The sequence below is a fragment of the Sorex fumeus genome, unplaced genomic scaffold, assembly GCF_029834395.1.
Source record: "Sorex fumeus unplaced genomic scaffold, SorFum_2.1 ptg000072l, whole genome shotgun sequence".
NCBI classification, from domain to species: domain Eukaryota; kingdom Metazoa; phylum Chordata; class Mammalia; order Eulipotyphla; family Soricidae; genus Sorex; species Sorex fumeus.
In genome coordinates this window covers 44601673-44626599 of record NW_026606129.1, presented here as the reverse complement: position 1 = coordinate 44626599, position 24927 = coordinate 44601673, and the positions used below count along the sequence as shown (strand labels likewise).

General features: G+C 57.4%; 1 protein-coding gene across 1 annotated transcript in view; it reads right to left on the bottom strand.

Moving 5' to 3' along the window:
• Positions 1-5984: 5984 nt before the first annotated feature.
• Positions 5985-24927, bottom strand: part of VIPR1 (vasoactive intestinal peptide receptor 1) — a 38192-nt gene continuing 19249 nt past the window's right edge. Inside the window, exons 3-13 of the mRNA XM_056129572.1 lie at positions 23794-23901; positions 17032-17132; positions 15964-16067; positions 15584-15713; positions 12810-12963; positions 12232-12292; positions 12012-12078; positions 11600-11691; positions 8329-8458; positions 8051-8092; positions 5985-6264 (exon numbers count right to left, since the gene is read on the bottom strand). Of these exons, the coding sequence (XP_055985547.1) occupies positions 6073-6264; positions 8051-8092; positions 8329-8458; positions 11600-11691; positions 12012-12078; positions 12232-12292; positions 12810-12963; positions 15584-15713; positions 15964-16067; positions 17032-17132; positions 23794-23901 (1181 nt within the window). The 3' untranslated portion in view covers positions 5985-6072. The remainder of the gene's footprint in view (positions 6265-8050; positions 8093-8328; positions 8459-11599; positions 11692-12011; positions 12079-12231; positions 12293-12809; positions 12964-15583; positions 15714-15963; positions 16068-17031; positions 17133-23793; positions 23902-24927) is intronic.

Sequence of the window (24927 nt, the reverse complement as noted above, 5' to 3'; positions counted from 1 at the left end):
TCCACTCCTTGGTCCCTGGCTTCATGGAGGCAGCCCGGGAACATCGGCAATAATCAGCAAGGGGGCAACTGGCGCTAGATGGCCATGAAAAGGGAGAGGAGACCCCCGACTTCCACTCCTCATCATCTTTCCACAGCTCATCCACTCTGAATCCCAGAGTATCTTCCCTTTCCAGAACCGTGAGGGATTTGGCTCCTTCACCACCACTGTGGATCTCCTGCCCTACCAGGCTGGGGTGCAGGGAAGCTGACGGGCCTCAGTCTGCCCAGAGGCACAGCCAGAAGGAGATGGGAAGTCCCATTCTGGTGGCGTTTGCCTGCTCAGCAGCTGTCCCTTCCTCAGAGGGTTTCGGGCCTTCCAGGAAGGCTGGTGTGGAGGGAGCCGGGCCATCCTGCTGCTGAAAGGTGATGCGCGGGGAGGAAATACTGTCCGTAAGTGCAGGGCGTTCTGGGAGAACATGTGCTTGGGGGCAGTGGTCACTATCCTGCAGTCACAGGGAGATAAGTCTCCGCTGACAAGATCCAACATCCCAAGGATGGCAGAGTGGACAGACTTAAAATATGAAGTTGTTTTAAGGTTGACAAGGTTGAGCTCCCGAATGAAGCCTGAAGCTGTATACTTTCAGTTGGCCTGGGGAATCCCTTCCCTCGGAGCCACCCAGAAACAGGCCCAGCCAGAGCTCCTCAAACGTTTCTTGCATGTTGACCTACTGGGACTCAGCCCCACTGGTACCTCTGGGAGCTGAGGGGGCTGGGTCTAGGGGAGGCAAGCGAGCTGCTTGTCTCATGCACAAAACTGGAGGGGATGGCAAAGAGATTCGGCCAGCAGGATATGTTATATTTTAATGCAAGATTAAGTCAAATCCATTGCAGAAAAATACGCAACGAACAAAACATTAAAACATTTACATGGAGTCTAAGGCATCGGCGTTGGTAGTCTCCATTCCTGGGTGTCACCTGCTCTTCAAGCTGAGATGGGTCCTTGGCACTCTTTCCTTTGGAGTAGCCTGGTTTTTTTCTCTTTCTCTCAATAAAACTATTTTACATCATAAAACTAGAGAAAGAGCCGACATTATAGCTGTGCATGCTACTTCGTGGCCACACGGGCCACTTCCAGCGACTCTCACCTTTGCTAATGTGCCTAATGTGGCAGGACTCGGGGGTTTTGAGAAGTGGGGTCAGGGCCAGCATGCCAATGACCTGCTGCACATTCTAAGCAAGTCCCTTCTCTTCTCTGGACTCTGTTCGGCCCACGTGTCCTGGGCTGGAGCCGGGGCATCGTGGTCCTCCTCGTCCCCATGGCCTGCCTAGTCCTGTCCTCCTTGGAGGCTGTCTCCAAAGGCCATCAACTTGTGGCTATTAATATCCCTCCCGTGGCCTCTGCAGGGTGTTAATGACTGCCAGCTGTGGGCCGCCTTTCCCCCCGGGAGAGGGGAAAGCAGTTCCTGTTCCCCCTGGGGAGCCGGGCAGGCTCACTGCTCCCCTAAAGCAGACCAGGGTGAGTGGTGGAAATGGAGGCCCCCCCCCAACTCCTCACACCATCTGAGGCCGGCACGCCTGAAGGGGCTGCCTGGGTACAGGGTCCCAGCTCAGCCCCCTGTGGGGTGGCCCTGGTCTCCCTGACTCCTTGCCTGGGCTTCATCACCTTCCATCCCACTTGCCCAGGAGTCCTGCGTGTCTTACATTCAGCATGTCCCAAATATGCTCCTCATCGCCCCCAAATTGCCTCTTCCCGCGCCTTCACCTGAGAGCTGGGCAGCAGCCAAGCCGGGCCTTTTCCTGGGGCCCCTCTCGGCAGCCCACGCAGCCCCAACCTTCACACTCTGCATGCCCTTGGTGTCATTTAAGACACCTCCTCCAGGTTCCTGGTTCCAGGGGTCCGTGCACCTCCTTGCTTGGATTCTGGGCACCTTATGCTCCCGAGACACCTGGACACCACATGTGGGTGCGGCCAGGACGCTGTGCCCTGAGGTAGCAGGAATGGAGCCAGGGGGGCCTCTGCTAGGCGGAAACAGGCTGGGATGGCATCTCTGTGGCAGGAGAGTCTTGGTCCTCGTGTCCCAGGATCTGCCCACCTGAGTCTTCTGGATGCCGCCCCCCGGGACAGGAGTGAGTTTAGTGTACAGCCAGGGACAGTCCAATCCAGGGTCACAGCTGGAACCAGAGCCAGGATCATGGTGAGCCACAGGCTGTCGCTGGGGTTATCCTCTCCTGTCCCTTGTACTGGCCCGAAACGGAGCTGGGGACAGTCCTGGTATCTCCTGGTGATCCGCACAGCCTGAGGCCACCTTGCTGCAGTGCTCCAATTGCCCACCAGGTGGCGAGAGAGGAGTCACGCTGGCTTGTAAAGGGCTCTTGAGCCGCCGGTCTTAGGGGCTGGAGGGAAGTGGGGAGGGGGGAGAAATTCTTCTCTTGCTCATCTCCGCTCCTGCCCCACCCATTGGAACCCCGATGGCAGCCCCGGACCTCTGCCTTCCCGTCAGTGTTGTGTCTTCTCATTCTGGAATGCCCACCACTTTCCTTTTGCCCTCCTGCCACTTCGCAGGGCTGGACCCACTCTGCCCTCTCTTTCTGCAGCCCTGTCTTAGGTCACTCTGTGGCACATTCATTGCTCCTCTCCTGGGATCTCTCTCACCCAGAAGCCATGACTCACTCACGGGGGGTCGCAGGCCACGGCAGTGAGTGAACGGGCTGCCAGGCCCCCCAGGAGTCTCTGAGCTGGAACACTGGGGGCTGGTCTCCCTCCCCCAATTTCTGTTCCTCTCTTCCTCTTCTCCCGCTCCATGACCCTCCTGCACGCACCTCTCTTCTCTCCTTTCTCTGAGCCCCATCTCCGCACATCCTCTTCTCTGCGTGCCCTCCAGATGGCATGGGGCTCCTTGTTCTCAGCTGCTCTTTCCTCCCTGTGGTAGAGGACTCTGGGCAACCCGCTCATTAGCCACCCAAGTCCTTACCAGGAGCTTCGTCATCCAGGACCCTCCCTGATTGTACAGGTGGGGAAACAGAGGCACAGAGAGGGGCAGGGACCTGTTCATGACCTTGGAGAAAGGTGGAGAATCGTGTGGTGGGTACTGTATTTGTCTTGTATACAACCCAAGTGGGTTAGAACCCTGGCACTCCATATGGTGTCCCCCTCCCCGCCAAGCCCTGCCAGGAGTGATACCTGAGTGCAGAGCCAGGAGTAAGCCTTGAGCACTGCTGGGTGGGGCCAGAATCTCGGGAGGAAGGAAGTGTGTGTGTGTGTGTGTGTGTGTGTGTGTGTGAGAGAGAGAGAGAGAGAGAGAGAGAGAGAGAGAGAGAGAGAGAGAGAGAGAGAGACAGAGGGAAGGGAAGGGGAGGGAGAGAGATTGAGAGAGGGTAAGGAGAGAAGAAGAGAAGAAAGGGAGGGAGAGTGAGTGAGGGAGGAGACAGAGAGAGAGAGAGAAGGAGAGGGAGAGAGGGTTGGCTTAATCCAGAGAGAGGGACACTGTCGCCCATCTCACATTCCTCAAGTCTTAAGAGTATCAGGGATGCCAGACTCAGAAAATGGAAAAGTCCCTGGACCCTCACACCCAGTCCAGCTCCACCTCTCTCTCAGGCAGATCAGGAATGCCCGAGGCCAGTGCTGGCTCGCCTTGGGCTTTCTCCTCCACTGAACAGCCCTGGGCTGCTGTGGGGCATGAACCGAAGGAGGGCAGGCTCCTCCTGGGGGTGTTGGTCCCCTCCCAGGATCACATCTCCCTCTCCTGTCCAGTCCACCCTGCACTGGGACCTCTGCAGGCGCCAGATTTGGCTGCCACTTGACTATAGGATAGTTTGAGCCTGGTCGCAGAGAGGGGGCCTTCCCTGCTCATCATCCCCGGCCACTTTCTGCCAGCCTGGCCCACTCGTGTGGGCCTGCAGCATGTACAATTTCTGAGTTTGCAGGCAGAGGAGCCCCAGGGCACCTCTGAGGGCTTGAGGAGACATCTCTGGCCTCTTGAAGTCAGCGACTTTGTCTTCCTGCCTCTATGTCTAAAACCTTCTATTAAGCCTATTGTCTCTGCTCACTTATTTTTGTAACATAAAGCCTCAACCTCCTCCTCAGCTGAAGGCTGGGCAGTGCCAGCCAGCACGGCCATCTCAGCCCCGTGGGCCTGTGTGGAGGAAGATGTGGGTCTGTGAGATATTCCCAGGGCCTTTGTCTGGGCACATGCATGTGTACAGCACTAGCGGTGCCTTGTTCTGACCAGCGACCAGAGCCGCCTGCTCTGGGCCAGTTTGGGGTGAGAGCACTCACTGCTGATCTGGTGTAGCACTGTAGCACTGTCATCCCATTGTTCATTGATTTGCTCGAGCGAGCACCTGTACCAGTCTCCATTGTGAGACTTGTTGCTGTTTTTGGCATATCGAATGATATGGGGAGTTTGCCAGGCTCTGCCGTGCGGGCGGGATACTCGGTAGCTTGCTGGGCTATCCGAGAGGGATGGAAGAATCGAACCCGGGTCAGCCGTGTGCAAGTCAAATGCCCTATCTGCTGTGCAATCGCTCCAGCCCCTGATCTGGTGTAATTTCATTTAATATTTCTCTTCTTTTTTGGGGCCTTATTCTTGGCTCGGTGGTCAGCATAAGGCCAGGGCTTTATTTGCTGTCCTGTCTACAGAGCCCTGACCTGGTATAGCTTTATGCCCCTCCATGGACAGGGGGGATTCCACTCACCCAGGGGCAATAGAAGACCCTTTGTACTCTATGTCCCTCAGTGTGGGATCCCCAGCTCATGCCAGAGGAATGGTCGTACCAACTTCCCCTTGATGTTTCAGATCATTCGATGCCCTTCCAGAAAGCGGAAGCTGGTCCCCATTGTAGGTCCCCCAAGAAGATCCACACCCGGGACACCAGCTCAGCCCAAGCCAGCATTTATTGTGGTGTGAGCCTGGAGGCAGTCCTGCAGGGGTGGGGTGTGGTGGGGGTGGGGAGGTTGCAACAAAGCCTCCAGGCTGGAGGGGCACACGGCAGGCATCAGAAGCTGTGCCCACCAGGCTGGCGTCCAGGTGACAGGTGGGCTGGAGGCCTCCTCAGCCACCCTCCCGGGGGGTGGGGTGGGAGGAGGCTCACAGGGAGGGCAGTAATAACAATATCAGCGGGGAGCAACCTCCTCCTTAGAGGATCCATTGGATAGAACATATAAAAGGTTCTGAGTGTGTGCTTCTTTCCCCCCCATCAGTCAGATGAGGGTTCACATCGTGTCTGTGTGCCAAGGTGAGGTCCTGCCCATTCTCTGCGTGGGCACCTTGCTGGCTGCTGTGCGGAGCCAGGGGGGCCCACGGTTGTGCAGTCCAGGCCTGGCTCTCATAGCGGGTGGGCTGTGAGGAGACGCCCCCCACAGCAGCTGGGCTGGTGGGGCTGGTGCAGTGTCTTCCGGGGGTGCCAGCCATCCTGGGAGCACTCCCCTTCGGCGGGGTCTGGAAGATGCCCAGTCACACCTGTGTCCTGCAACTAGGGGGCGAGGGGTGGCTCTGAGTGGGAGACTCGCCTCCAGCAAGGATTGCTCCGGGAGGAAGGGACACACAGCGTGGAACCCTAGGCACTGTCATGGTGGCAGGGTTGAGCTTTCTGGCTGGCCCCTTCAGATCACACAGTGCTTAGGGGAGCGGTGGCCTCCTCCCTCAGGCTGGGATGCATAGACGGAGGGGCAGAGTCCGGTGGTGCAGATTTCTCGCTTTCCACGGGCAGAGACCGTCTTGGAGGCCCAAGTCTGATCTGTCTTGTGTTTGGGCCACAGACAGTGGTGCTCAGGGGCTACATCCGGCTTGGGGGTGCCTCCGCTGCACACAGAGCCCAGGATTGAATCTGGGTCTCCCGCGTCCAAACCCGGTGCATCAGCCCTCGGAGCTAACTGACCAGCTTGTCCTTGGCCTCGGGTAGGAGCACTCAGCACTGCACCACGCCTTCTCCACACCCTGTCCCCGCGCGGGCAGGTGCAAAGGCAGCATCCTCCAGGCCCCTCCGGACGGTGGCCTGGGGGCCAGGGCTGCGGCTGGCTGTGCCCCAGACTCGGTGGGTGGCTGAGTGTGGATGGACACGGGGCCGCGCTTGGCTCCTGCGCGCCTGGTGCTCAGACCACGGAGACCTCGGCCTGGAAGCTGGAGGAGCGCGGGGCGTCGGGGCTGACGCGGGTCAGCATGGACACCTGCGTGCTGCACGTGGTGCCGTTGCTGTGGCTGCCGGGGTGCTGGTAGCGGGGGACCAGTCCCAGGATGCCCTGCTGGTGCCAGCGCCGCCACTTCCTCCGCAGCTCCGCCTGCACCTGGAAGAAGGGAGCATCGTAGGGCCCGCACCGCACAGGTGCCTCGGCCCCTGATTGGGCTGGAGCCGTCCAATCAGAGCCCATTCGCGAAGCCTGCCCAGGGACCAGGATGGAGAGGAGAGGAGAGGAGAGGAGAGGAGAGGAGAGGAGAGGAGAGGAGAGGAGAGGAGAGGAGAGGAAAGGGGAGGGGAGGAAAGGGGAGGGGAGGGGAGGGGAGGGGAGGGGAGGGGAGGGGAACGGAGGGGAGGAGAGGGGAGGGGAGGAGAGGAGAGGAGAGGAGAGGGGAGGAGAGGAGAGGAGAGGAGAGGAGAGGAGAGGAGAGGAGAGGAGAGGAGGGGAAGGGAGGGGACGGGAGGGGAGGGGAGGGAAGAGAGGGGGAGAGAAGGAAGGGGAGAGAGGGGCAGGGAGGGGAGAGAGTCTGGAGGGGAGGGAGGGGTGACAGAGAGGGAGAGGAAGAGGGGGGAGAGAGAGGGAAGGAGAGACAAAGGAGAGAGAGAGGAGGGAGATAGAGAGGAAGGAGAGAGGGAGAGTAAGAGAGAGGAGGGAGAGGGAGAGAGAGAAAGGGAGAGGGGCTCTGAGGGGGGAAGAAAGGAGGAAGCAAGGGGAAGGAAAGGAAGAGAGAGGGGCAGGGAGGAAGAGAGGGGAGGGGAGGGAGGGGTAATAGAGAGAGGAAGGGGGGAGAGGGAGGGCCAGAGAGAGAAAGAGAGAGAGGATGAGGGAGGGAAGAGAGGGAGAGGAAGAAAGAAAAGAGGGAGGAAGAAAGGAAGGAGAGGAGGGGAGGGAGGGAGGGAGGGAGGAAGAGAGAGGAAAAGGAATGGGGAGAGGGAGTAAGAGGGGGAGGGGAGGGAGGGGTGACAGAGAGGCAGAGGAAGAGGGGGGAGAGTGAGGGAGGGAGCAGGAGAGAAAGAGGGAGAGTGAGGGTGAGGGAGGAGAGAGAGGGAGAGAGGAGAGGGAGGGGGAGAGACAGCAAGCAAGCAAGTGAGCCAGAGAGAGAGAGAGAGAGAGAGAGAGAGAGAGAGAGAGAGAGCGCGCACAGAGCAGCGAATGCAGCCTAGGCAGGGGGAGGGATGCTCCCTATGGCTGTCTGTATCCCAGTTCTGAATCCTGCCTTCTGATTGGGTTTTCATGCTTTGCTTTGTAACCAGTGCTCCTCAGTAACTCAGCCCTCACTGGCCGCCTCCACCCATGCACATGGCCACTAAATGCGTCACCTCAGACTCTGAGTCTTCTAAAAACTAGGATTCTAGCTTTTAGTTAAGAAAAGGATTTTCTTAAAATGATTCAACACTTTTGCGATGGACCCAGAAGTGATTTTGGGGGGGTGGGGAGTGGTGTTTAGTCCACACTGGAGATATTACTCCTGGCTCTGTGCTCAGGGATCACTGCTGACAGGCTCAGGGGATCCTATGTGGTGCTGTGACTTTAATGTTGGTCAGCCAACCTGCAAGTCAATATTATCTCTCTGGCTCCAAGAAGTGAACAAGTGAACATTCTTTTTTTGGGGGGGGGTCACACCCAGCAATGCCCAGGGGTTACTCCTGGCTCTGCGCTCATGAATTACCCTTGGCAATGCTCGGGGACCATATGGGATGCTGGGACTTGAACCCGGGTTGGCTGCATGCAAGGCTAATGCCCTATCCTCTGTGCTATTTGCTCTAGCCTCAGTGAACAATCTTAAGATGGGAGCTACTGAGGGCCACTCCTAGAGTAGCCAGATCTGACCAGGGCACATTTCTGTTCCCTGGACACCAGCTCGCTGGTGGTGGTGGGTGGGGGAGAGACTTACCTCGCCATTGAGGAAGCAGTAGAGGATGGCCACCACAAAGCCCTGGGGAGGAGGGAGCACGTGAGATGAGCTGGGCAGACCTTCTGAGCCCTCAGCCCCTCCCGGCCTCACCCTGCCACTCAGTTCCCCTGATTAAGCCAAGGGTGAAACCCACAGTATGGTTTAATCAATATTGACTACAGTGGGAAAACTGGAAGCTGGTGGCAATGGGCCAAGTTCCCCTGGTGGAATTCCGTTGGGGCCAGAGAAGAACTCCACCTTCCATCCACGGTGCATACCTGGAAGGACCCCACGACGAGCTCAAAGACCATCTTCAGCTCGGGCTTAAAGTCATCGGGGAAGAAGGCAAACATGATGTAGTGTGCTCCGAACAGGGGGATGAGCAGAAGTGTGGACTTGGCCAGTCTCCTGGGGGCAGGGAAGAGCAGACGATGATGGGGTGGGGGCCCACAGATGTGACTATCACAGGGCCCAGCCTGGGGTCAGGTGGGGGATACAGGAAAGGGGACCCTGTGGGCTGGAGAGATGGTGCAGGGGTTAAGGCATTTGCCTTGCATGCGGCTGACCCAGTTTAACCCCCAGCACCACATGTGGTCCTCTGAGCCCCAGTAGGAGTGAGCCCTGAGCACAGAGACTGGAGTAAGCCCTGAACACTGCCAAGTGTGGACCCCCCTAAATTGTAGCACTGTCCTCCCAATGTTCATTGACTTTCTCGAGCAGGCCCAGTAACGTCTTCATGGTGAGACTCGTGGTTACTGTGTTTGGCATATCGAATACGTCACGAGTAGCTTGCCAGGCTTTGCCATGCAGGCGAGATACTCTCGGTGGCTTGCCGGGCTCTCCGAGAGGGGCAGAGGAATCACGGAGGAATCAAACCTGGCTCATGTGCAAGGCAAACGCCCTACTGTTGTGCTATTGCTCCAGCCCACTCCCCCCCCCCCCCAAACAAACAAACAACAACAAAAAAAAATAAAGGAAAAAAGCAGGATTATGAATTAATCTGTTGGATGGGCTGTGACTTGGGTAAATAGGCAGCCCCACACCCCTGCCTCCAGGCCTCCTACCTGCAAGGAAGCACAAGAAAGAAATCCCTCGGTTCTCACCCCCAGGAGGAGGTCTAAAGGCCATTGCTGCACCCCAGGGAGGCTCCCCCTACTGGTATTTCAGATGCGTGGCAGTTGCTGGGGAGATGTTCTTGGATAACAGAAGATACTGGCGCCCCTCTCCTGGTCTCAGATCCCCATCAACCTGTGCCAGTTAGGGAGACAGCTCTGTTGTGGACACAGAAGGGTGCTGCTGTGTGCCGTGAAGTGCAGCCATCTGACAGAGACCAGTCTCCACCGGGAAGGAAGGGGTCCGGAAGGGAAGTCTCTATAACTGGACACTGACCACAGCTGTCCAGGGCCACCGCGGGGGAGGATGGCAGGTGCTCAAAGAGAACAGCCCCCTGACTTGGGCTTTGCTACTGTGGTCTCCCTTTTCCAGGAGGTGTCACCTGTACTGGGTCCCATTCCCCTTCCTCTGCCTCTCCACATCCACCCACACCCCCAGCACTGGTGGAGCACAAGCCTTGTCACCAGCCGTCTGTGTGTGTGTGTGTGTGTGTGTGTGTGTGTGTGTGTGTATGTACGCGCGTGCGCGTGTGTGCGTGCATCCTTGCAAGCTACTCCCCCCGGTCCCCATCACCCTAAGGGACTCCCCTCTTTACTGGTCAGGCTCATTCTGGTGCTGGTCTCTTCAGTTATCTGTCTGCGGAGCAGGTCCAGCCAGTGTGAACAGGGTTCCCTGGCTTGGGGAGATCTGAGGGGCAGTGGGGTGGGGAGGAGTCTCTGTATCTGTGTCTTTGGCTGGGGCATTCCATCCAGGGGAGTCCAACCCCGGAACCCTGAGGTCCTCCAGCCAACCGGGAGCAGAGAAGCCAGCCTCACCCTGCCCACTGCTTCCAGGACCTGGTTCCCCGCCCTGCCCCCTTCCCAAGTGGAGCCCGCCCCTCCTGGGCTGCCAACCCATCCCGTGGACAGATGGCGGCTTCCTTTAAGTTGGAGGCTTGTGGGGAGGTGGAGAGTGAGAACTGACAGTCCTTCCTGGGGGAGCTCCGTTTCCCAGCCCCTCTGCCTGCCGGCAGCTGCTCAGTTTCCCACACAGACCGTGCCGAAGACCAATTCCCTCGGCCTCTGAGTCTGGCTCTTATGAGCGGTCCTCGGGAGCGGTTGCAGACAAGGTCGTAAGGGCCAAGGAGAGGGTGCCCAGGCCCTCCGAGTGAGCAGCCCCCCACGGGGCTCCCTGCCTGTGACAGGGAGGGAAACGCTGCTGCCCACACACACACACACAGCGGGAGACAGAGCTGCCGCCCGCCCGGAACGTGAGTCTTAGTGGCATCAGGGAGCCTCACAGGATCCAGAATAGAATCCTAAATCCAGCGCTCGTGACTCTCTCGCCAGGAATCTTAGACCCGCGGCACAGACGACCCAAAGGGGAGCTAAGCCAGGGAGAAGATTCTAGAATCTTAGCACTGCACAGCCCTCCAGGGGAACAGCTGAGGTTTCTCTGCAGCACCGATAGCCCATGTGTGCCCATGGGTGGGCGTGCATACCTGCTCCCTCACGGCCACTGTCTTTGGTCTCTTGGTGGTGCTCATGAAAGTCCACCTGTCTCTGCAAGCACAGGGCACAAATCGCCCACCTTTCTCTGTCCTGTGGATACCATTTTTTTTTTTTTGCCGGGGGGGCCGGCACACATCCGACTGTGCTCAGGGATTACTCCTGGCTCTGCACTCACTTCTGGTGGGGCTGGGGAGGTGCTCAAAGAGAACAGCCCCCTGACTTGGGCTTTGCCACGTGTGATGCTGGAAATCAAACCCAGGCTGGCCGCATTCAGAGCAAGTGGCCTACCCACTGCACTATCACTCTGGCCCCTCAGACAGTGTGTCTGGCTGTTTCTGTGGTGATGGGCTTCTCACGGGCTGCTGGAGCCTTGAGGGGGAAATGCAGGTGGAGTCTGTCAGCTGGGGTCAGTTAAAGGGAGATGGCGTGGATGAAATGAGATGGTGCATGGATTCCCCAGCATGTTAGATGTTATCACTACGGGATGGGGAGGAGTCGCTGCATCTGTGTCTCTGGCTGTGGCATTCCAGCCGGGCTGCCGTGTGGCTGTCTCCTTGGCCAACTGGGGGCTTCACTAGGGCTATGACTCTACCATGCATGTGTGCCCCTGGTCCGTGTTAGGCATATGTAAACAAGACAAGACAAGGCTGGCTGCTCGCTCTTCCAGCTCTCTGGCTTGGCATCTGACTCCTGACTGGGTCTGATCAACTTCTGGGTGCGGCCCAGCAGGAGAGGGAGCAGGCACGCCTGGTAAGAGTGTGGGCGTAAGGGTGGGGGGGGGGGCAGGTGACACTTCCATGCTGGTCCAGGGCACGGGGTGAAGGGCGAAGGACAAGGTTACTTTTGGATCACTCTGGAGGTTCAAGGGGATGTGCCAGGGGGATGACTTGAATATAAGGAGCGATGAGGGGGGAGGCGTGGGGGAGGTCATGGAGCCCCTACTCACGAGTATGGGCTGTTGTTGCTCTTCATAACATCTGGGGGCCGAAGTTTCTGAACTAGGATTCGGATGATGCAAATGAAGAGGATGAAGTTCACCTGGTGGGTAGGTGGTGAGGTCAGTGGTCAGGGTGGCGAGGAGGGGGTGCTGGCGCCCTGGGCTGATGCCCAAGGACCTTGTGTCCTTCCCGCTCTCCCCTGGCTTTCCCCTGTGGGGGTGTGTGAGTGGGAAACTCGACTTCACACCCCCTCTGTGTTTTCTGAGGGAGATGGGGGCAAGGAAGGGTGTGCTTCAGGGCTTGGGGAGCGTAGGGTTTAGTTCTGACAGAAATCCTGGTGTCCAGTGTGGCCTGAGGGAAGGCAGCTCCCCAACCTGGGCCTCAGTTTCCCCCTTTTTCAGTGGCAGGAGGAGGCCTTACCAAGATGGAGGCGAGGACAGGGGCCTTTATGATCCACCACAGTGGAGAGTTGATGGTGTCCCAGCATCTGGGCAGAGCAATGGGGTGCGGGAGAGAGAGGCTTAGAAATCTTTGGAGCCCATGGGCCCCGACCCTGTTCTCTCAGTTCACCTCATTCCACCCAGAGGGCTTAACCCCCCGTCATGGAGGCCGGTGAGGGTGGCAGGGAGTAACAGCTTACCCATAATTCTCAAAATGGATCCTGACGATGGTCCATATCATGGTGAATGTGCTGGGTACCCCTGTGACGACCAAAGGAGGAGGAGAAAAGAGAGCATAGGAGGCAGGGACAGAGGGGCAGGAGGGGGAGATATAGGAGAAAGAAGCAGAAAGAGAGAAGGGAAGAGAGAAAAAGGTGGGTTTCCAGGGCCGCCATGTACAGTTGCATAGTTTGTCCACTCAGAGAAGCCTAGGCCTCGTGAACGAATGGGACTATGTTCACTGGACAGGAGAGGCTGGGGCTAACCTTGACAGGGGCACTTTCTTGCCCTGTCTTTGAGGGGCTGGGGGCTGGTGGTGGTGGGAATGAAAGGCAGCACTTAAGAGCGTGTGCCTGTCACAGGTCAGCCCTAGGTAGGAAGAGCCATAGACCGTGCGCACTCGCCCTGGGTTGAGACACCTGGGGGACTTTGATCAACTCTTAGCCAGACAGGACCTGCAGAGTCACAGCAGCAGGTTGCGTGAGGACCCTCCCTCTAGTGAGCTCCTCAGGGCTTGTCCCCTCGGTCCCCCGCCTGGCAGCCCTCCCAGGCTCCATACCCCAGCCGATGAGTATGTACCCCCAGAAGTACTTCCGCTCGGAGAAGAAGGAAACGGCGAGCAGGGTGTACAGGTAGAGGCCCTCCACCAGCAGCCAGAAGTAGTTGGCCATGACACAGTACTGGAACAGGACCACGGCTGCCCTACAGCCCACCTGCGGGGGAGGAGCAGAGAAGAGGAGTCACTGCCTGCTCACATCGATACCGGGGGTGACAGACAGGGCTGCTGTGGTTTAGCTGACTGAATTTCCATTGTTTTTTTCCTCACCCCTTAAAAAAGTGCTCAGTGGTCTTCATGTGGCTCCTGACTTTATATTCTCTGCTGTTTTGTGATAAGTGTGTGTGATTTGAATGATCCGCCCATCAGTTTATTAACTGCTTGGCGTCCTGTCTGTATGTGTACCACCTACCCCACCATGCAACCATCGTACCAACCTACCCATTTATCAGTTGATTTCCCCACTCACTAGACAACCGCGAGGAACACTCATCTGTCATCTGCTTATCTTCCCATCCACCCATTATTCTCCTTGTGCATCTACCTACATAGCCAGCAGACATGCATTGAAACCCTGCTTGGCTGCCTACTCACCAATCTGCTCTTCCACCCACCAACCTCGGGACCCTGATTTGTCTGTCCTCCCACCGACCCGGTCATCCACAAACTCACTCTTAACACCACTACCGGTCTATCTCCCCCACACCTCCTCATTCATCTATTCCGATCACGACTAAGAGGAACGGGAAGAGGTATGGGGGAGTACTCTTGCTTGAACATGTCAGGATGTAGGTCGTGGGCTGTGGAGTGGGGTCCAGAGGAAAGTGTTGAGGAGAGAGAGGGACTGAGGAGACATCAGAGAAGGGGGAAGTAGACATGAGGAAAAAGACAATAGAGGACATCTGCAGCCTTTCATGTCCACACTCTGGGTGAGGGGTCAGAGGATGGCCATATCCCTTGGGGGGGTCACAGGATGGCCACAGCCTTCTGGGGGGTCAGAGGATGGCACACCTCTTGGGGGATCAGAGGATGGCCATGCCTCCTGGGGGGGGGGAGTTCAGAGAATGGCCACAACCCCTAAGGGTAATAGGATGGTGATTCCTCCTGAGGGGTCAGAGGAAAAGTGGTTGCCCAGATGGGTGAAAGTCACAGAGCCATGGAGAGGTCTAGGTAGGGCATCAGGAGCTCAGGGATGGTTACCCACCTGCATGATTGGAAAGCCAGTGTTAGGTGGAGCCCAGCTACTTCTGAGCCAGTGTGAAGCCACCTCCCTCCTCTAGGAAGTCCCCCAGTTCCCACTGTACCCAGAACCTGGATTCCACCCTTCCTCCCCATGCGCACTGGGCTTCAGATATCCTCAAAGACTTAAAGAACAGCCGACCCTCTTCTCCCCTTGGCAGGGAAGTCCTTCCTTGGGTTTCATGTCAATTCCTTCAGTGACAGGCTTCTACCACCCCCTCCCCCCATTCCCCCTTTGCTTTATAGCAAGAATAACTTGGCTCTTTAACGGGACAATTATCAGTGCTTCTCTGGGCCAGAGACAGGCTTCACAGAGCCGCTAATGAATGGGGAAGCCTGTCTCCACAATTATCCTTAACAAATGAGCTGGAGGCGGCAGGCTGCTCTCCAGCTGTCGCTCACAGGACTGTCTGACTAGGTGTGTGTGTGTGTGTGTGTGTGTCTTTGTGTGTATGTATGTGTGTCTGTGTGTGTCTTTGTGTGTGTCTGTGCGTGAGTGTATGTGTCTCTCAGACATGTGTGTGTCTGTATGTGTCTGCATGTGTGTGTCTGTGTGTTTGTATGTGTGTCTGTGTATATGTTTTTGTGTGTGTATCAGTGTATATCTGTGTGTGTCTGTGTCTTTGTGTGTCTCAGTTTGTGTCTGTGTGTATATCTGTGTGTGTTTGTGTCTATGTGTCTATGTGTCCTCAGAGGGACTTAGAAGGGCCAGGGGGGTTCCTGGAGTACGAGGGGTGGGGGTTCCCTCCCCCTGTCAAGATGCTCGACATTCCATCATGGCATGTCATGCTTTGGGGAGAAGGTCCTGCTGACCCCTGAAATAATGGGGTCATGGAGAAAACCATGGGCCGCTGACCACAAGGAATGGTTGGGAACCAGCACTAGTTCTCAGCTCTCAGCCTAGCTTGCGGGTGCTCAGTGAGGGGGGCCCCCCGTGCTCGCAGCCATATGACCAGTCCTTGGTGATGGGCAACAAATTCCTTCCACACTTGCTCCCTCTCCCTCCCTGGGAAGGCTCAGAGTCTGCTGGAGGAGCCGCGGAGGGAAGCTGGGTATGTCTCAACCGACTCCAGATGGCAGGGGCCAGGGGACATGTGCAGGCAGGGCAGCCTTGAGGAATAGAGCCTGGGTAGGCAGATGGCAGACAGCAGAGCCGGCCCCAAGTGGGAAGTCCTTGTGCAGATGGGGAAATGGAGGCAAGGGGCTCCCTCGGCTCACAAGGGCAGTCAGCAGCAGACACGGGCCAGGGTTCTGGGTTCTGGCTCTGACCTGGAAGTAATCTCGATGCCACCAAGGAGCAGGACTGTGACTGAGCAGGAGCAGATCTATGAGGGCCCAAGTGGCGGGGCACCCGCTCCTGGGTGGAAGAGGAGGGGGTGGGGGTGGGAGGAGCTGCCGGGAGCACAAGAGAGTGGTTTGTCCCTCTTGGAAAAGAGAGCGGGGCGGGAGCAGGAGAGAGCCAGGGGCTGTGGGAGAAGAAGGGGGAGCAGAGGCCGCTGGGGGCCCGCGGCGGGAAGAGGAGGGCCGGGCATCCTCACCGAGCCCTCGCAGTGGTCCGTCTCGTCGCTGTCAAAGAGGGCCAAGTCTTTGATGAAGACGGCCACCGCCCTCAGGATGAAGGAGATGAAGAGGTGCATGTGGATGTAGTTCCGCGTGCAGTGCAGCTTCCTGCGGGAGGCGGGCGGGGCTGGGTGGGGGGCTTACAGGGGTTCTGCCTGTGCCCTAGTGACCCTTCTGTGCAAGGACAGCTGAGCTCTGGGTGTGGCCTCCTGAAGGAACCCTCCCCCTCCCCTGCGCACCCCCCTGCCATGAACAATCTGGCTGCCCAGGGCCAGTGACCCACCCGGAAGGGGACTCTCTGCTGGTGGGATTGGCAGTGGAGGGAAGCAGGGGTCTCCTGGACAGGGCTGGACCTCACCTGAACAGGGTCAAGATGGTCATGGCGATCACGAGGGCGGCCAGGGACAGGCTGTAACCAACGGTGTAGCCGGTCTTCACCGAGCTGTAGAACACGGTCTGGTGCTGCTTAGACGGGGTGCAGGCTTGTGGGGACTTGTCTAGGAGGCTCTGGCAGGAGTGGGGTCCCCTGCACCCCCAGCCTCCCCACCGCTGCCTTGGCAGAAGAGGGGCTGGTACCCAGGCTCCAGGAGTGGCCGCTTGGAGGGGTCACCACAGAGGGGGCGGGGGTTGGACTCAGACCCCCACCATCACGGGAGAGATGTCCTCACACCCATCCCTTGGGGCACCTCTGCATTCCCCACTGTGTGCCTGGTGCCCCCTCAGAGTCAACCCTGAGGGCTCAGCACCCTTGGGGGTCCAGATGCCCCTCAGCCTCTGCAGTGGGTCCTGGGGCACAGTGCAGGGCAGGCAGAACCTCTGGGAATACAGCCCGGGAGCTGGGACAGCAGGATGAAGGTGGCCTGGCTCTGGGGGAGGGACAGGGCAAAGCTAGAAGCTGAGGGTCTCCTGCTGGGGCTCCCAAGTCCTCGTGCAAGCAGAGTCACATTCCCTGTGCAGAGCAGGGGACAATAGGGAGGGAGGGGCGCGGGGCACCCTGTCCAGGGGCTGGAGGATGCTGAGAACCTCTCTGAGGGAAGTGATGGCCTTTGGGGAGGGGTCCAAGAGGGCCTCCGGTGTAGAACGCCTAATAGGATACCTCCCAGATGCGTCTACATGCCCAGAATCGAGGGTGCCTCATGGGTGCTGCTCCCACACCCACCTCCTTGGCTCTTGGACCCATATCCAACAGTGCCAGCCCAGTGCAGCTTGCTGGAGGGGCAGGCACCTGTCCCGGGCACAGGGACCCTAGCTGGGAGTCCTCAGGAGCGCCCCTTCTGTACCTGGATAACCCCCCAGAAGTATAGGCCTAGAGAGGAAGGCGGGCTGGGGAGGGCAGACCCCAGCCAGGTGCCCCCCCAGACTGTGGAGGGGGAAAGGGGGAGCAACCATGGTACTGTGGGAAGGAGGAAGGTAAACTCAGGCCCACCTCATCCAGATCCCTGTCCTCCAAGCCACAGGCCTCAGGGTAGGGACCGGGCTCCAGGTCCGCCCAGCCCTTGTCGGTACAGGTGCGGCTCACGTTGCGGCCTGGGTGGTGGGTGGTGGGGGCGGGACAGAGAGAAGAAAAGTTGAGTCTGGGAGTAGACGCGAGGCTCGGCTGCCCTAAAGGCTCAGTTCTACTCCCATCACCAGGATTTGATCCCAGCACTCGGGCATCATGGGGGAACCTGGGACAAGCAGAGCTTCCCCCCCTCCAGGGGACCCCTTGATGCGAACGACAGAGCAGCCACTCCTGGGCCCTGGTCTGAGCCTGAGCCCCCCATCCCCCATCCCCCGTGCAATCTAAACCCAGATCCTTGCTACCCACAGCTGAGCACAGAACTATCTGACCCGTGCAGGAATCAGCTGGTCCCAGGCCCAGGAGCTGGTGTGCAGACAGGTGCAGCTGCGCCCTCTAGCAAGGATGGGGGCCCAGGCCTGCTCTGTCCTCCCTGTGGGCCTCGCCCGCATCTGCTGGTACAGCTAGAGGGGCTCAGATGCGCTGCTGAGAGGACTAAAGACAGGCAGCTGCAGAGCCAGAGAGTTCAAAGTGGTCTGGGCTGGAACGATAGCACAGTGGGTAGAGCGTTTGCCTTGCATGCAGCCAACATGGCCAACTCGAGTTCGATTCCTCCGCCCCTCTCGGAGAGCCCGGCAAGCTACCGAGAGTATCTCACCTGCACGGCAAAGCCTGGCAAGCTACCCATGCCAAACACAGTAACAACAAAGTCTCACAATGGAGATATTACTGGGCCCGCTCAAGAAAATCGATGAACAACGGGAGGACAGTGACAGCGTGAGGCCCCACGTTCAGTCCTCGGGCACCACTGCCAGGTCCCGGAGCATGAAGCCTTAAAGCCCTCCCAGACAGGTCAGATACTGCTGGGTAGAGCCACCACATAACCCAAGCATTGCCTGGCATCCCCCTCAGCCCTCACCATAACACAGGAATGATAGGTAGATAGATAGGTTGGGATTGGAGATCACTGACAAGGGAGCAGATCTGAAATCCTCATGAGTGCAGAAACCGGGGGGCGGGGGTGGAGGGGTCAGGGGGTCCTAGTAGGGGAACCAGGAAACATATCTAAGTTGAGCTGCAGATACCTCAGACATTCACTGTCTCTAGGAGCCTAAAACAAAAGGACAGATCACTGGGGGGGAAATGTGAGGTGAGGGGTCTCCCCAGCTACCGAATCCTGGGGACTATTTCCAGGAGGAAGGAGAGGGCTTGGAGGGGAAACGGAAAGCCGCCCTCCCAATCCTGGGGCCCTCCCAATCTTGGGACTGTCCGGAGAAAGCCAGCCTGCAGGGCGGAGAGAGGGAGCAAGATGGGAAAGCCAGGAAGGGATGACAGAGGAAGCGAGGAGGGGAAAGAAGAGCACTTCTGGCTGGGAGGAGAAGGGAAAGACAGGGAGGAAGATGGGGTGGGGGTGGGGGTGGGGGAAGAAAAGGAGGGAAAGAGACAAGGAAGGAGATGAGGAAGAGGTGAGAAAGGAGATGGGTCCTGAAACCCCTTCCAGCACCGGCACCAACACAGTCTTCCCTATCACCGTGCCGCCATCCCCATTATTATTATTATTATTGTTATTATTGCTTTTTGGGTCACATCCAGCGATGCACAGGGGTTAGTCCTGGCTCTGCACTCAGGAATTACTCCTGGCAGTGCTCGAGGGACCATATGGGATGCTGGGAATCGAACTCGGGTTGGCTGCGTGCAAGGCAAACGCCCTCCCCGCTGTACTATTGCTCCAGCCCCCCCCCATCCCCATTATTATCACCAGCACTGCCACCAGTGTCATCTCTATCACCAGCCCGATCACCACCACCATGGTCACAAGTCCCACCGAATCTATCCCCACCAGCACTACCAGCACCACCATCATCATCAGCTTCACTGCTGTTAACAGGTCTGTCAACTCTGTCACCACCATCACCAGCACCTCCACTGTCACCAGCTCCACCATCATTATCAGCTTTGTCACCAGCACCGGTCCATCTCTTTCATCACCATCACCATCACCATCACCAGCACCACCATTGTAACCGGCACAATTAATTTTTTAAGGGAAAGACAATAAGTTTCTATTTATTCATTGTATTTTCCCAAGGGACAGAAAGGGAATAGGAAAAGAATCAGCATGTATGTAGCAAAATGATTGCAAAAGGGAAAGGAAGGAATCAATACAGCAAAATCAATGATCAAATAAACATTCCCCAAGGATGGGATCACCAAAGCCCCTGGGCTCCCATCTCCTGCAGCTCAGAGATGAGGGAAGGGGATCAGGGAATGAACAGACAGGTCCATGCCTCCCTACTCTCCCGCCTTCCCTCCCCCTAAATTCAAGATTTCACAAAGGCTTTGTTTTTTGACACTACACATGGAGTTACATTCGTCCATCTCCTATTAAGCAATCTTGTAGCCACTCTATTGTCACCAACACTACCATCATCACCATCATGGTAACAAGCATTATTGTCATCATCGCCAGCACTGCCATCACCAGTACCACCTTCTCACCATCAGACCCCCAACACTTCTAGTATCACCATTAGTAGCTTCATCACGGGCAGATACGTGAAGGCTTTTCATGGGATCGCGCCCACCAGCAACACTGTCATTTAAGTCCCTTCACCCACACAATGGGCAAGGGGGTCCCACGTCTCTTTTGAGAAGTGAGATTCCAAGAGAGAGGCACTGAGATTACACAGAGAGAGCAAGGCTAGAGCAGGGAGGTTCCCTGAGTCTCCCCGGCTCACCTCTGCTCCCCTGTGCATTGAGGTGACCTGGAACTAATTGAGGTATTCAGGGTCAGAGCCGCAGGGGGATCAAGCTGCCCTGAGCTCCGACAGGGGCCCCGTGTGTGGGTGTTTCCTAGGTGCCATCACGGCCATGTGCTTGGAAAATAGTGGGGGATTCCCCTACTTGTTCTCTCTAAATCCTCCTGCCACCCTTTGAGAGAGGTTCTTATCACCCTCCTTTGGTGAAGATTCGGGGTGGGGCAGTTGAGGTGGGAAGGAGGAATAGTGTGGGGCTGATTTTTTATTTTACTTTGGCTTTGGATCTTGAGCCACACCCAGCGGCACTCAGGGCTTACTTCTGGCTCTGCATTCGGGGAATCACTCCTGGTGGGGTTCAGGGACCCTCTGGGCTGCCAGGGATTAAAGCCAGCAAACCCAGGTCTGCCGTGGCCAAAGCAAGTGCCCTACCTGCTATACTATCTCTTCGAAGGGGGACTAACTTCTGTCCTGCACTGGGAAGAATGTGGCACCAGGCTGGCCCACTTCGTTGCCTTGGCCGCCCTTTTTCTGTACAGTTTCAGTCGTGCAGCTGCCAGGGGCCCCAGGATGGAGAAAGGGTCTCCTCACTGCCCCAGCTCAGTCCATTCACATTTCTCTATTGCAGCAGGTGCCACCAGCCCCTCCCAAGCTTCAAGCCCACCTCAGGCCTGAGCTAAGGAGCTCCCCAGGCCATGCCCCTTCCTCCCCCTAGATCCTGCGAGAACACCCCTTCTCTAGGCTGGGCAAGCAGGGAGAGAAGACAAACTGAACTCATTGTCTAGGAGGTGGACACTCAGGCTCGCCTCGCCTTGCCCAGGGCTGCATGGGCCACGTCCACAGCTGTGTCTCACAGCACCAGCCTGAGCTGAGCCATGTTCACAGCGGCACCACGGCGGCCCTGCCCAGTGTAGATACCGGGGTGTAAACTCTGCTGGGCTTGGGCTGAGATTAGGACCTATCAACCATCGCTGCAGCGTGAGGAGTGGAGGGAGACAGGACGGCATGCCCGTGGTCAGAGTGAGGAGGTGGTGGGCTGGGGTGCAGACACGCGGCCTCTTGATTCCAGATCTTCCTGGGCTCCCAGCACTGGCTGATGGGGGGCCCCTGCCCTCCACGGTCCTGGTTGCCCTGTTAGTTCCCACCTTTCTCTTCTAGTTGCCCAGGAAAAACACACTCCCCTCCCTTTCCAGCTCTTGCCCTTTACCCAGGCTCTATTTCCGCACCCTCATTATTCAGAGCTGAGGCCACTGAGCAGAGCAGTGAGTAAACAGCGCTGTGGAGGCTGTCTCCAGCCGGGCACTGACCTCCCGGGCAGTGTGTGGGGAGGTGGGCGCTGGGGAGAAGCGGTCTGCCTCTCCCCTACCCTCCACCCTGGGAGAAGGGCTGCCTCTTGCTCATCTGCACCAAGGCCCCCAGCGGGTCCTGAGGAGCCTGGCAGCCTCCGGTGAGGCAGATGGTGGGTTGGAATCCAGGTTCTCAAGTAAAGACAACGATGCAAGTGCCTTGACAATTCCACAGCAGGGACAGAGGGAAGAGGCAGCCGGAGGAAGGCAATTAGCAGAGAGTCAGGGAGGAGTGCAATTAGCAGGCGCTCCCTGGGATCCAGGAAGCTCTGAGCTGTGGGAGGAGGGCCTCCCTGCCCATCCACCAGGTCCTAGGTTCCCCCACCCCTCCAGAAGGACTGGGCTAGCCTGTGACTATATACCACCCCCCAACCCCCTTTACCATGCTGAAATCCCAAATAGTCTATCCTGGGGAGCAAAACTGGCTTAAATCAAAAGACTGTTGGCACCTCCCCTTCTTGGATTCAATTTACGAATAGGGAAAGTGGGCCAGAGGGGGGGGGAGGCCACCTGGAGTGAGAGACCCCAGAGGGTCCTGCTGCTCCCCCTCTGAATCCTGTCTGATGTTTGGGCCTCCCCTGGTGTTGCTCAGGGCTTACTCCTGGCTTTGTGCTCAGGAGTGACCCCTGGCGGAGCTTGGCGGACCACATGTGCCATGGATGGGATTACTGCATGTGTGGGAGGGAGATATTTTAAGAATGATTAGTAGTATGATAATCTGTGACATTCTTCTTGTTGGAGAGCGTTGGCAAGAAATAAAAATAATAACAGGTTTAGGTTTAACAGGGATGGGGGTTGTTTTGGATAATTCTTTCCATTAGGAGCTGTGTGTGTAACCTACTGTGTCTGCATGGCGGGCCCTCACCTCGTGTCTGGCTCTCCAGAACACCCCTCTGAATCCTTGTCTCCATCCTCCATCCTCCTGGGCCCAGACCTAGTCTTCCCTGGTACCCCTGTCGTCCGACTCTGCCTGCTTTCCCCTTCCCCTGCCCACACCAGCTCTTTTATCCTCTTTTCTCCTCCTAGACCTGAGGGGTGGGGGGTATGCCTCTTTCCTCCCCTTCCCCCTAAGCATGCACCCCCACTTCTCCCCTCCACCGTGCTCTCTGCCTTCATCCCCTCTAGCCTGCCTGAGAATGGGGCCTGCCTTTTTGCAGACCCCTCCCAGATACCAGAGCCCTCATCAGGGACCCGGCCCAGGGGTCATCTTGATGGCGAGGGGTACAGTGGGTTCATGTGGCCCCTCTTCAGCAAATCGAGAACAGCTTTCACCACCCCCCCTGTTCAAAGAACCCCCCAAGACTTCTTTTTTTTTTCTTTTTGGGTAACACCTAGCATTGCCCAGGGGTTACTCCTGGGTCTGTACTTACTCCTGGCTGGGCTTAGGGACCATAACGGATGCCGGGGATTGAACCCAGGTCAGCCGCGTGTAAGGCAGACGCCCTACCCGCTGCACTATCACTCCATCCCTGCTCCCAAGACTTCTTGGTGGGAAAAGAAGCCAAGCTTTCAGGACCCCAGTGAGTTCTGGCCCCCACCCACCCTGGGCTGCTCGATCCACGAGATGCCTCTGCGCCAGCTTCTCTGGTCCCCAAGGAAGATTTTCTTTTCCCCATTTTTCTCCTTTACAGGAGCCACTCCAGCCGTGCTCGAGGGCCTGGGACACTCCTGGGAGATGGAACTCGGGGCCTTGCATGTGCCTGCTGTGTGCTCGCCCCTCCCAACCCCTAGCCCCCCCCCACCCTACTGAGTGTCATTGCATGCTCATTCCATCTCTCAAGGGGGATGCTCTTTGGGGTGCCCGCCTCCACCTCAGGGGCCTTGTGAACATGCTCCAGAAGTATCACCCTCCCACCCTCCGGGAGCCGTCTGCTTTAGGTGTACTCCACTCGCTCTGGGCCCCTTCCAGCACGCCTCACCAGTTCCGATGTTTCCTGGCTGAATCTCGCCCACTCATGTCAGCTCGCTGGGGCAGGCCGTGAGCTGGCTTCCGCTCCCTGCCTCCTCTCTGCCTTTGTCTTGAGCGGTGCCTCTTACTCCCAAACATCTGCATTGTGTGCGTGCACACACACACACACACACACACACACACACACACACACACACACACACACGCTCGGCATCTATTGAAGGACTCCGCAGTGACAGGCCCACTCCTTTTCTGCCCTAGATGGGGACATGTGTGCCTTCAAGCAGAACTGGACAAGGAGGGCGGTGATTTGGTGACAGCCCAAGAGGTCAGTGACTCCAGGCAGTGAAAGGCTCAATCAAGAACATCTCAGGACAACGGGAACACACATGACAGCCATAATTTCATCCACTATCTTTTCGTCAATCAGTTATCATTTGCTGAGCAAATATTTGGCGAGCCCTTCCCACGTACTTATCTTTATGTGAAAAGGGAATCAAACCCCCTGAGTGCTTCCCAGACCCAGCACCCATACGCGCACTCCCTCAGGAAGCTCCCCTGGATTGCTCCCACCCCTTTTACCACTTTCTTTCGGCTTTCTTACTCCTGCTTCCCTCTCTAGCATCCCCACTCCAGCTAGGCCCTCAGGATCCCCATGTCTTCAGCCCAGGACTCTTACCTTCAATGGAGGAGAAGATTTTAAAGATGGGGGGGCAGGGTAAGACAACCACTTGGTTCCGGGGGGTGGCTGGCCAGCAGGTGAGATTGTCCCACATCTTGCCACAGCCTAGGAGTAAAATTAGAGAGCCCTGGGTTAACAAAGGCCAGGGGGCCACAGACACTCACTCTCCCTCCTCCTTCCCCAGGGTCTGCTCCAAGGCTGCGGAGTCAGGAAGGAGACCGGAAGCTCCCTGCTCCTTCTTCTTCTTTTTTTTTTTTTTTTGGCTTTTTGGGTCACACCCAGCAATGCTCCTGGCTCTGCACTGAGGAATTACTCCTCGCGATGCTGTGGGGGGACCATATGGGATGCCGGGATCGAACCCGGGTCGGCTGCATGCAAGGCAAATGCCCTACCCGCTGTGCTATTGCTCTGGCCCTGCTCCCTGCTCCTTGGGGGGAACAGTGCAGGGGAAGGTTTTGTTTGTTGCAGGGATGGAGGGGGGGCAGTCCTCACCCTGACCTGCTGGACTTCAGAGCAGCCTGTGGGCCTCCATGAGGGGGACCTTTGGCCATGACCAGAGCCTAGACGGAACTGTTTTCCTAACAGGAGGGACTCATGGTACAATTGTATCAGACAGAGTTTGCAGGAATGCTGCTCCCCAGCAAGGAAAGGATGTGTTTCCTGGTGTTCTGGACCTTCTGAAGAGTTGGCAGGATCCCTAGCACCCCCTGGCATCCTGAACATTACTGGGTATGATCCTGGGAGCATTTTGGGCATTGCTGGGGTAACCCTGGTGATCCCCGACACCTCAGAGCCTGAGTAGCACCACAGCCTCATGTGCTAGGACTGAACCACCATCTGGCTGGCTGAGCATTGGAGCAGCCCCCGATGAACTGGTTAGTATCCTGGAAATCTCCCATGTTCTAGAGAAGGCTGCCAAAGATTGCTGAATCTGGGGTTCCACCTGCCCATGTCACCGACACTCAGACTTCTCTGATGCCCAGAATATATAATACACACACATATACACATATACATACATACATACATACATACATAGTTGTTGGGCTGGAGTTTCCCCTGGTTCTGTGCCCAGGTGTCCTCTTGGTAGGCTTAGGGGATGCTGGGATGCTGGGGCTAGAAACCCGGGTT